At 41.7% G+C, this 12,512-nt stretch overlaps 1 protein-coding gene across 17 annotated transcripts in view; it reads left to right on the top strand.

Annotated features, from left to right (window-relative positions):
* The window catches only part of NEO1 (neogenin 1), a 220,724-nt gene extending 208,947 nt beyond the window's left edge, over positions 1–11,777 (top strand). For 10 of the 17 annotated variants that reach the window (XM_068958976.1, XM_068958974.1, XM_068958970.1 and 7 more), the window contains 4 exons: positions 3,587–3,745; positions 5,771–6,025; positions 6,365–6,501; positions 8,874–11,777. In XM_068958976.1, the coding sequence (XP_068815077.1) occupies positions 3,587–3,745; positions 5,771–6,025; positions 6,365–6,501; positions 8,874–8,957 (635 nt within the window). In that variant the 3' untranslated portion in view covers positions 8,958–11,777. Of the gene's footprint in view, positions 1–3,586; positions 3,746–5,770; positions 6,026–6,364; positions 6,506–8,873 lie in introns of all 17 variants that reach the window. The other 7 variants (XM_068958979.1, XM_068958977.1, XM_068958975.1 and 4 more) reach the window with 2 other exon arrangements.
* Positions 11,778–12,512: the final 735 nt, after the last annotated feature.

The following is a 12,512-nucleotide window of genomic DNA, read 5'->3' as shown; positions in this document are numbered from 1 at the left end:
ATGTACTTGAAGTAAGCGCTTGGTTTTCTTGGCCTCTGTGTGCTTTTTCAAGTAGCCTGATGACCTGATTAGTAGCTCAGTTTGTGAATTTGCTGCCGTTTGCTTGTTTTACTACTTTTTTACAAGAATAACATTTTTTGCCTTGGTTTTAAAGTAGTCTGATATTCCTTGTTTTATTACAGTTTCACATGTATTAGGAAAGAGCGGAGGAGACGACATTTTTACTCTGATTAGTTACTTGGAAGGTTTGTCAGCTGTCAAATACAGGTGTCTCAACAAGGGACATTGTAGTTATTGGATTCTGCTGCTTTCCTGTCCAGCACCAGGTGCTGGAACGTCAGGAGTTCAGACTTGCGCGACCCCTTAATGAATTTAGACTACAGTGACCCTTCCTTTGCACCCTTCTGATAGCATAAGTGTTTTTTTCTCCCAACGGGATTCAGTCCTTCTGCAGAAGATAAACACATATAGGAGCCAATGCTGGAGTGTGCTGAGTATGCTGCATACCGCACAGAAATTGCTTAGCAAAGTGCCGCTTATGCTAAGTTAATTCAGTGAAAAGGACGTTCGGCAGCTTTTCTGATCAGTCCCACAGAGGATGAAAGATGTATGATTGACACAGGTGATAAATATAGTGGTAGTACTTCTGTGGCAGTAGCATATTCCAGTTCCACCTATTGATGGTTTTCAGGCTGATGTGATTATGCTGGCAAAAATAGTTGTGAGTTTTCCTTGCAGCAGTGGACCCAGCTTTGACATCCTTTTGAGATACCAACCCTGCTGTGTTTGCTTGAAAAGCATATTTATTTTCTCCCTTTTTATTAGGTTCCCTTGCCCAGAAAGAAAGAACATAGTGGCTAGGTGTGACAGGTTAGCACGATGCACTAAATGTCAATAAGGATATGTAAGGTCTTCTGGTACCTTAGGGCTTGTGATTGTTTCTGTGACTTTGTCTTTTTATCCTGTTCAGCAAAAGTCTGAGAGAGCTTCCAACTGTAGGTTTCTATATTATAGTAAGTGGAAACATTAATGGAACGTTTTTAGATATGGTTTTCGCATTGCAGTAATGTTGGTTGCATTGTGCATAACCCTGCAGAGACATTCTGAGCTCATGTTTTGATTTTTCTCGAGAGAATACAGAAAAACTAGTTTAATATTTGCTGCAATATTCCAGAAATAGTCTTCCTCTTTAAAGAGGAAAGAAAGCTGTGTCTATGCTGAGAACAAAGAGGGAGTAAAGAAAACATGATCATCACAGCGTAGGCACTTTTGCATAAGAAAATTCCTAGAATCCTGCTGTTTTTTAGAAAACTTTGGTATATTTCTTTCCTGAACTGGTGTATCCATTGCCTGGATTTACTAGACCCATTTGAAAATTGCCCGCTCCCTAAATATTCCCAAGCTGACTCTTGGTCCAGCAGATGATTGGAGCAGCAGCTGCACAGAAAACTGACCCTCCAGTGCCTGTGTCCCTTTCTCAGCCAGCACCACACATGGCAGGACCGTTTAGTACGTTTAAGCCCTTGGCTGCAGATACCTTTCTGCTGTTTTTATTTCCACTTTAGCTTTCAAATCTAGTTTTTTCTCTCTTAAATAACTGGGATAACTTACTAGGATTAATTTTAGTATGTACCAATTTACAATACAACAGGAATGCTGGGTGCCTGGTTAGTCCATTCCCTTTGACAACTGGAAAACAACAATTCTGGGAAGATATTCGAAAGCATAGAGCTTTTTATTTCTAAATACAGCACATTTCTCTTTATCTGGTTCTTCATATGAACGTTTTGCTTCCTTGAAATTAAACTCTGCACTGTGATCTTTGTTATGAATATATGATGTGGTATAATGTTATAATGTGCTGATTTTTGACCCGTAAGGCTATATGTGATTTAGGCCTGATGACCCAGCTTGTTAATAACAAAATGCAGCACATATGCAGGGTATTTGGATTGTGCTTGCAGAAAAGTCTAGGCAGTCTTTTGTATTAACATGCATTATATTGGATAATGATTGAAATACCGCTGAAGAATAGCTGTAGGCTAGTGGTTTCTACAAATGGAAGAAATTAAAAAGTTTACACCCATAAAATCTTATGCCTTAAAATCTGAACGCCTCTTACCTTGCTGACATGTAGGTCAGCTCCTGGTTTCTCTGATGACCGTTGTCTCTGCCAGAATTTCTCATCTCCGAGCTCTTGTGGTTTATTCCTCCGTTTGCCAGTTCCCTGGGAGACGAAGTGGCATTTTAATCTTGCTTGAAGCGCTTAGTGAGAGATTCTGACTTTTCACTGTAACCCTTCCCTTGACAGCCATCTTACGAGGCTGTACCATGTAGACCTGAGTGCTCTGTGTTAGAGTTTAGTTCCTCTTCATTTTGGGGAGTTTGATAACAGGGTTAGCTTTCCGTTGAAGTAGCTTAATGGGAGAGAGAGAGATTGGCTATTGCCAGTAGCTGAAAACCTTTAAGTCTGTTGCCTCCGCTGATCAATTTATGAACTCTCTCCTGCTGATGGACTGCTTTTCAAGAAAGGAGGATTCATGCTTGATTAGTCAACCTTTGAGTTCAAACTGCATGCATCAAGGCAAGGAGTCTTAACTGGCCTCACCACTTAAAATTTGTGTAGCACGTCATTCTTAGAAAACAACTTTCAAAGGCAGCACACCTGGGGAGTTTTTAGAAAAGGTTCAAAAACATAACCAACCACAACCTTATTTTTCTTTATGGCGCTAGTGGTAGCACTGACCTTGAGCGTTTCCCTCCTGCTTTCTGGGTTGAGACGCTTTCTTTTGGATCATTTGAAACAATCCAGTATTTGAGTCTGCCATAAGAACTGAATCCTGTGCGTGCTCCTCCTCCCAGCTGGGGAGCAGCCAGAGCTTGTTTTGCTATTATTACCGCAAGAGGGCGAGGGCAAAGGATGATTTACGCTAAGTAAGAAATTCATGTTCTCGAGCAGGAAAACAAAGACAGTAAAAGAAGATAAGAAAAAAAAAAAAAGAAAAGAGGCTTTTGGTTTGCGTGTACTGGAGGAGAGCTTTTCTAATTCTGTACAGGGAGAACGAACAGAGCTTTTGGTGTCTTACCCAACACTTATCATCTGTCTTGCAGTATTTAACTAACCAAAGATGCCACATTTGGTTACAGTGTTGAGAAATTCAGTGCCAGCCTGAAATGATTTTGGAGTTTGAGCTCATAGGTCTCCTGTATTAGGTCCGGCATTTATAGCACAGTGGGAAATAATGGAAGTTCTGGTGGGAACAGAATTTCGTTTTTCTCAAGCGTAACAGAAAGCTCTTGGAAGACACATCCAAGCGAGAGGCGCTTTCTGCACGGGAAAAAATGTAGAGCTCTGCCTCTTTTGTGGGTTTTGTTTCTTGGCACGAAGGCAGCTAAAGACACGGCTCCTGGAACAGTGGGAAAATTGGTGATAACGCATGTTATCTTGGTATCGTTGTGAATCTGCCGAGAGGCTGGCTCCCCTGTCCGGTGGCTTTGTGGGAGAAGGGAGGGATATGGTGCATTTCAGTACATGTGCATGCTTGTCTGTACGTTAAGCATTTTTCTGTCTTATATTCATTCACAGCTGTGATTAGTGCTCATCCCATCCATTCACTCGATAACCCTCACCATCATTTCCACTCCGGCAGCCTCGCTTCTCCAACCCGCAGCTATCTCCATCACCAGGTCAACCCGTGGCCGATTGGCACATCCTTGTCCCATTCAGACAGGGCCAATTCCACAGGTGAGATAAAAATGATCAGGTAGATTTTGATTGTAATGGAACAATGAGTGAAACATGTAGAAATCAAAGCCTGAAAGATGCAGATGAGTTTAACTCGGTCGGGCTCCTTTGTGGTGTTATCCCAGGGAATGCGGAATCTCCCAACAGTTACTTTTCTTCCTTTCTGAGGTTATGACTCTTCTTGTGCTGAATAAAAATAAGATTGACATGACTGAGGTTTTTACATAGCAGCTGTACTTCAACTAGCGCTTTGTATATCTTCTGCAGTAGCGTGAGTCACAGCATTTTCTGGTTCATTGCCAATAAAAGATCAGGGATGCAATGGGAAAAACATTTTATTTCTTTCCATGAAAGGCAGAGGGATGGGTTTAAGTACAAACAACATCCCTGACACTTAGGTTGAGTTTTTCCCCAAAGCATTTCTTGCATAGGTCAGACATTGATCCTTGGGATATGTGGTCCTGATCGTACTTTATACGCACCGATTCCGATAGGAAGATTCCTCATTTCAACGCCTTTGGCCCGGGAGTGTGAAACTTCAGTTTACAGCTAATTAAAACTCGCCTGCTCATTTAATATGATAATAACTTTCCTCATTAGCTGTGTTTAACAGCAAGAAAGGACAAAAGTCAGGCCTATGCTGTTGAGAGCTAATGTTAGTTAGTCTTTCTGAAAGCACACAAAAAACTTGCTGTTTTTATGCAGTGTTTTCAGGCTTTCAGTCAAGGGAACAATCGCTCGCAATAGTTTCTGTCATGTAGCCAGTGCCTTGAAAAATTCTGAAGCACCAGCGCTGGAATCACAAATAGTTAGTATCTTGAGATGAAAGGAGTTCTGGGCTTCTCTAGTAGAAGGGCTGAATTTTAATTAAGCCAGAGTTGTTTCCAGGAATATCTCAGCTGTTGATAGTCAAAGCATAAAACAATCTGTGAGGCTGCAAATATACAGGCAGACAACGTGTTAGAGGCAGAGGTTTCCCGTGTTCTGTTTATACTGCTGAAGTAATTACAGATGTGACAGCTCTTGCAGTCCAGATCTTTGCTGGATGTGGTCTGAGTAGGATTGCAGTGCTGCACATGCAAGATACTGTGCCGTTGTCCTCCTAGAGCAGGGTGGAGCATGCTGCAGCCAAACAAAGCTGGTGATTTCCTTTTCGCTTTCAGCAAATAAAGGGATTTCAAGCCTGTCTCAAAAATTTTTGGCTCTTTTGTGTGCACTACAGTGACGTATGCTTAATGCATACCTATTTTAAGGGTTTCAATACTTTGAACTACTCAAGTGGGAAATGAGAGTGAAGATTTGTGTTCCATGCTGTTCTTAGGAGGCCAAGGCTGTTAACTCCATCTTCTTACATGTAGCTGTTGCAATGCAAAACTGTTGTTTTTGTATTAGACCTGTGTGCTCTAGTGAACTCTGATGCGAGACTGGCTTCCACGTGCCACATATTGCTAAATGCTTCGTTTTGCTGAGACACAGTAATAGGCAGAGATAAAAGGAAGAAAATCGAAGGGCGTGCAAGTAACATTAGATCAACTTTGGGCGTATCGTTTCTGTGATTATTCAGAGTCCCTCCTGGAACAATGAAAAAAATGTAAATTATTGATGAGCATATTTTAGAAACATGGTAATCCTTAGATCAGTATCATGGCCTTGGGCAGCTGCTCAGTTATGAGATATTTTTCTTTCTCTTTTTTTTTTTTTTCTTCTGTGACTCAAAAAGAGCTGCAGAAAAATTATGTCTTATAATCAAAGGATTTAAAAAAAAAATCTGATCACTGTGGACTCATTTAGTGCTCAAGCTTATTTTGTTATTGGAGAGCTGTGGCCATTTCACCTTAAAATAGGACAGTTGCATGGAATTGGTGTTGTTTGCTACAGAAAGAGCTGATATATTAATTAATTTCTTAGCTTTTGAGAGCAATCTTGGAAAAGGTGCTTGTAAACACTACTGCCTTGCTTCCATCTGCCCAAACAGAAAATTTCCGTTAAAGAAAATAAGCCACGTTTTTTGCTCGTCTGTTGTAGAATCTGTTCGAAATACACCTAGCACAGACACCATGCCAGCTTCCTCGTCTCAGACGTGCGCTGACCATCAGGAGGCAGAAAGCGCCACAGGAGCTTATCTGGCGAACGCTCAAGAGGAGGACTCGGCTCAGAACCTCCCTACCGCACACGTCCGTCCTTCTCACCCGCTGAAGAGCTTCGCAGTGCCCGCAGTCCCACCAGCTGGTCCCACGTATGATCCCGCGTTGCCAAGCACACCGTTACTGACTCAGCAAGGTGAGTGGGGGATAACTGGCAAGAGAGACTTGCCAGAAAGAGAAAGGAGGAGATTTAGGAAGAAAATGAGAAAAGCTCCTTCTGGGATGACAGAGCTGGGCATCAAAAGAAATATGTCAGAGGCTGGACTGAATTTCACTGGTATAACTTGCAAGGGCCTTTTATTTTGAGTACGTAGATAAACTAGAGGAAAATTCAAATTCAGCGTTGTATAATTTGAAGCTTTCATTTCTCCTTATTCTAATAGAACCCCTTTTATTCTCCCACTTCGAAGAGCTTTCTGAAATAGGCAGGAGAACCAATTAACTGAGGCATGACTATATAACAATTTATTTTAAGCTCCTAACCATCCAGTTCACTCGGTGAAGACTGCGTCGATTGGGACTTTAGGAAGAACTCGACCTCCTATGCCAGTGGTAGTTCCTAGTGCCCCTGACGTGCAGGAGACCACCAGGATGCTCGAGGACTCGGAAAGCGTAGGTACACTTGCACTGCCAGTGGCTTGCTTTGGCAGTGCTTATCAAACTGTGATGAGTCTCTGTTCATACCATAGTTGTAAACTTCAGTGATGTCTGCACTGAGACTTTCAAAGGCAGACGAGCATTAGGTTTCTGACTTCCACCAACTGCCATTGCCTGTTGACCCTTATAAAAAATCATCTAGTGCAAATTCCTGCTACACAAGTCAGTAAATTCAGGGAATAAGTAAGTACTTACATGTAAGCATTAGTAGTGCTTTCTAAATCCAAAAAATCACCTGTGAGCATACCTCTAGCCTTAATTACACAACACTGAACAGATGCATTGTTTCCATCCATTCCAGTCCACAAGACCCAGAGAGTCAAAACTGATAAACCTTCATCAACATTTCGGCTATCCTCAGGCCACCTGAACAGAGTAATGTTCTCTAAGATTGCCTTTACTCTTGAGGAAGAGCGCGTCTTCGCTTGCAGAGCTGAAGGCCTCCACCCGTACTCTTTGCTCTTCTGTACAGCTCAAGTGAGCTTTCATGCTCACTTGGAGATAGATCATCACCCCAAATATATATTGTTTTTTGATACTTAACTGAAAGTATCCTGACTTTCTAGGAAAGGTTGAGCTGCTTTGGAAATCAGACAGCTTTTCAGAAGTCAGGATGTTTTGGGTATCAGGCGCTGGTTTCCTTTGAAATTGTAGGAGTTACTTTATATAACAATTATATATATATTAGTGTCAGAGGAAATGCTTATTTTGAATGAATGTTTTTCTTGTTTCCTTGTTCTCCTTTCCCTTTGTCACGTTGTTGTTGTCTCTAGTTCACCCCCTTGATTTTATTCCTGCATGCGGTGTTACGGAGACTATGTATGCATGCTTGATTTGGTGCACTTTTGCCCTTCTGTCTCTTCATCACTCTTATGTATGTCATTCATTTTTTCTCTCGTCAGTACAGAACATGATTCATAGGGACTTTAAGACATTAATGAACAGAATTCAGTAAGGATTTATTGCTAATAGGTTTTACCTACTAAAATACATTTGATAAAGATCATGTAGCGTAATAGATTTCTCTGAGCATTTTAACTAATACTTTATCGTCATTAATAAATTAGTACAGTATAAAATCAGCACAGTACACTCTCTATACTTGTTAAATGAGGAGTTTTGAAAAGTGATTAGAATTAGAAAATCATTTGAATTAGTTTTATGAGAGCCTGTAGGAGTGAGTCTGATTTCACGTTTACTTCCAGCTCACTGATTTTTATCATTGTTGATAGTTGGCAAACAACCGTGTTGGCCGTCGGATAGAGAGGACTTTCCTGGTACAAAGCACTCTAGATTGCTAGGTAAACTAAAAGTGGCTACAGCTTCATTTCTGTCTAAGTGAAAGCAAAGTTTTGTAAGAAACAAAGGAGGTGAGATTACACTGTCAGGTTTGAGGACGCCACTTTGGGGAAGCTCCAGTTCTATAGTACACGGTCAACCAAACAGTAGTTATTTAATATTATACTTATTTATTATAGTATTTATTATATTTATTACTATATTTACATTATAATTGTTTGGTGTATTATTGTATATATACTATATTCGGCTCTAGTCAGAAAGTCTAATAATGCACCTCAGATTTATAGAGCGGGACCTATGAGATAAGAATGCGGGAGTTTTGTCACTTCTGGTTTTGCATTAGCCCAGCTGGAATTGGAATACCGTGTGCAGATCTGGCTTGCTTTCTATGAAAATAACATTGAGAGAGCGAAGAGGGTTTGGAGAAAAGCTCCAGGAATGACTTAAGGGTTGAAAACTACACAGTACAATGAAAGACTTGATCAGCCTAGAAAAGGTTTTGAGGTAAACTGGTTCGTGGTATCTACACACATGCACTGATAATGGAATTAGGATAGTAGTAGTTCAGTATACCAGACAAACAAGACAGTATCTAGAAGATACTAGCTGAAGCTAGAAAATTGCTGCTAGAAATGGAGGATGATCTTTTTAGCAAGCATAAATGATTTTTTTAAAACTATTGCACTGAAGTGATTCCTGACATTTTTTTCAATTAACCTAGGAAGATTTTTCTACAATATCTACTTTATTTAAATTGTTTAAATTGAAAGTGTTGAAGCAGGAATTGATACAAGGAAACCAGATAAGACGATCACGGTCTTACAATCAGGTATTGCAAAAATATCTGCACGTGGGAAAGTTGTTTCAAGTTATTAATTCCTGTAAATCCCTAGAAACCTTGTTCATGTGTCAGGGTCTCTATACACCAGAATCACTGACCATTTCTTCTTAGTCCTTATTCTGTCCCTCTCTAAAGAAAGCAAGTTATCCTGTCAGTAACTAACTCTAAAAAAATTCTCCGACAGAGTTATGAACCAGATGAGCTGACCAAAGAGATGGCCCACCTGGAAGGACTTATGAAGGACCTTAATGCCATCACGACAGCATGACCACCTTCACCAGGACATGACTCCAAATCCAGTTTCACAAGTCTTGGGACTCAGCCTTGAAACACAAGGAATTGTACAGAAAAAAAAAACCAAACAAACAAAAAAAAGAGGGACAGCACATGAGAGCATACACAGAAAGCAACCGAACCAACCAGTGCATTTGTGCTACAGCTGGTCAGAGAGATGACCCTTCTTGTCATCATCCTGCAATGAAGCCATTGCCAAGTTGAATTCTGTTTACCTGCTGAGACCGTGCAGGATGGGACGCATCAGGCTGAAATCTAGCATCCAGACAGAAGGAAGAAAAGTGGACTCTTTTTTTTTTTTTTTTTCTGGTCAGGTTTTGTCTCAGTGGTGTGATTGCCCTGCCTTTTCAGTGTTGGACATTCGCATTTATGTACAATTTTATTTGTGTTTTTATTTTATCTTTTTTTATAAAAAGGAAAAAAATATTGTAATCAAAAAAAAAGAAACTGTTGTTTTCCACAGCCTAGACTGACGTTTGACTGCTTGTTCTATTGTGTATGAAAATTCATTGCCAGCGTGGGTTGTTCTGTTTTTTTATTCTGCGTATAATTACGTCCCCTTCTGGCAGTTAATCCATGGCCTTTTGGGATGCTGCACTGCTATTTGTAAGCTTTTTTTATTATTTTTATATTATAATTATTAAAAGCCTGACTTTCTCCTCTCATCACTGTGAGATTACCAGTCTGTTTGAATTGAAATGTAATTTGAAAGGCTTGTTTGTCGCTTTTTGTGCCGTTTCAATATTTTGAGTGGGGAAAAGTAGATGGGGAAGGGGAGGGGAGCCAGGGGGAGGTTTCGTTATTGTTGTTTTCTTGTCTTTCTATACTGACTTGAAAGACTGAAGAAAATGAGAGCATCTTCTGTAACGTCTTTCCTTGTCACTTCAGCATACTGTGTCTCTGGTTACTGAATTGCAGCGAGAGTCTCATTTAGAAATGTCACAAAAAAAAAAAAATTTCCCTCTGTAAAGTCGGGTTCCTTATGTTTAGCTGCCACTACAGCTTAGTTTGGCAACACTGCTCTGTTTTGTTGTTGTTTAAGGATCACATCGTGAAACTTTAAGGGGCAAAGCGAGCGCTCGTTCGGCGCGGAGAACTTATCACAGGCAGCAGCGCGCAGCACTTCTCTGCCGGTGGTGCCGAGGGCTGAGCTACCCGCAACAGCCGGCAGCAGAGGACCGCCGACCTCGTCAGCCGCGGCGGTCGTGTCCTGCCTTTGAAAACCCAGCATGTCCACGGGAGCCTTCAGCAGCAGGGCCGACCCCAGTGCAACGTCTCTATGCCGGGCCGTTTCAGCGCCGCTTTGAGAAGAGGCCTTGTCAGCGCGAGGGAATATTCCCGCGAGACATAAGCAAGGCAAAATGTATTTTTTTACACTTTTGAAACCTTTTGAAAGGAAACAGTGTTAGTGACTCGGGTGCTGCTCTGGAAAGGAAGGAAAGTTAGTTAAAAGGGAACTCCTGTACAAGGGGGAAGGAAAATTATTTTCTCCTTGTGTTATTGCTTGGCTCTGCCGTCCTCTATGATGAGGAACGGCATAGAAGGAAGAACTGTATTTTAGTAAAAAAAAAAAAGAAAAAAACCCCCCAACTGCCCAAGAAACTCATGTGCATATTTTCATTTTTAAGATGTAAAGGAAACCCAAAACTTACTGACGCTTTCATACGGAGAAGCTGGTCCTCCTGAGAGAGGGGGTACGTTGAAAGCTCAGCGTTAAGGCTGGGGGAAGCGCAGCTGAGAGGCGCTGCAGACGCGGAGCGCTTCTGCCGTGGTCCCCAGCGCCTCTGCTAGAGCCACAGGCAGTACCAGAACGTGTTTAGATTTAAAAAACAAAAACAAACAAACAAAACCCCACCTCCCCTCCCTTAGTCACTTTTTTTTTTTTTTTTTTTAAATCTATTGGACTCGGCTGGACTCGGCCAATTTCCTTAGACGCCCGTCACTACGGGAAAGGAGAGCCAAGGCCTCGTCCCGGCCAGCAACAGGCCTTGGGGTTGTCGTTCTGCTTCCGTCCTTTCCCTCGACTCTTTGCGCTGCCGTTTTTAGCAGACTTGGTGGGTTTATTTATTATTTGAGGGAGGGGAGGGAATCAAATTGGAGCACCATGGGCCACCTAAAAAAAAAAAAAAAAAAAATTGATATTTGGACTTTTAACTGATACAATTCAATGCAAAATAAGCTACAGAATATGTATTTAAATCATCAAATACACACCCTGTCCTGAAAGGAAGGGTATATGTTTTCCTTTGCCTATTTCTTACCTATACCCAAAGAAATACGATCATACATACACAGTATTCTTAGCTGGTGGGTCTTTGTGAATATTACTTATGTATAACACCATGAATGTTAATATTGTCATTGACTTTGGGGAGGGGAATATTTTTAATGATAAAACAACTGTTCAAAGTTGGTTTTTTAAGGTGAAACTGAAAAAAAAAACATTTATTCAATTCAGTGTACAATCTGTATTGCACTTTTTCACATTTTAATGCTACGTTTTCTTACATATCCTGTGATTTTAAATTTGGAACATTGTGTATCCTTGTAGTGTCATAGTCGAGCTGATAAGCGGCAGCTTCCCTCAGAGCTGTTTGGGGAAAAAAGCAAACCTGTATATTGTTTTATGATTCTCATGTAGGATAATTTTGAGGACTGCTGTAGATGTCTACCTTTCTGTACAATTTTTTTGCTTTTCTGTAGTATTTGCTGTATACTCTATGGCTTTTTTTAATAATTTCATGTTTATTATTTTGTATTGGACATCCAATACACTTTTTTTAATCCAATCAAATTCTGGTCTGCTTGGAGAGTTTGTTCTCTTTTTAATTATTCCTATACCTTTTTTTTTTGGTTGTAGTTTGGCAGGTTGCCTCCTTCTGGAGAAAGGAGAGGACCAGGACCCTTGGTCCCTCCGTCCATGCCCACACAATAGCAGCAGTATCACCGTCTAACAAGCAAGCATCACGCAGGAAGGCTTGCAGATCAGTGAAAGCGCCTTTCAGGGACTACCCTTAGTAAAGCAGTAAGTCACAGAAAAGTAATAATTCTTTGCATTTGGCACCTTCTGGCCCCAGGGTTCAAAGCGCTGTAATTGCTCTCCTCATGCTTGCTCCAGTCTCATTATCTTAAATACTGGAGACGCACGCTGATGAACAGCGAGTCCCCTCGCTGCGAGCCAGCAAGTGCCCAGCCACAAGGGTCGCGTGGTCTTGGAGGCGTTAGACCAGGCCTCATCCTGACTCCTGCACCCAGGCCTATAAACTGCTGCAGTGTTTTGTCCCCCCCCCCCCCCAAACCCCGTTTTGCTGGTCAGATTCTGCTCTCAGGGAAATTGTGCAAGCGTGCTGGGGTCTCGGCTGGGAGCTGGACTGCGCCGTCTCCTGAAGGGCGGTCACGGCGCTGCAGCTGCGCAGCTGTGCTGGGAGCGGTGGGGTGCAGGCGCGCGCGCGCGCCGGGGGGGTGACACTGGGAATAAAGGCATTCATTCAATGGCAAGGGTCACATGGCACATCTGAGATGCAGACAG

The sequence above is a fragment of the Struthio camelus genome, chromosome 12 (assembly GCF_040807025.1).
Source record: "Struthio camelus isolate bStrCam1 chromosome 12, bStrCam1.hap1, whole genome shotgun sequence".
Lineage (NCBI taxonomy): Eukaryota > Metazoa > Chordata > Aves > Struthioniformes > Struthionidae > Struthio > Struthio camelus.
This window is presented reverse-complemented; position numbering and strand designations above follow the sequence as displayed.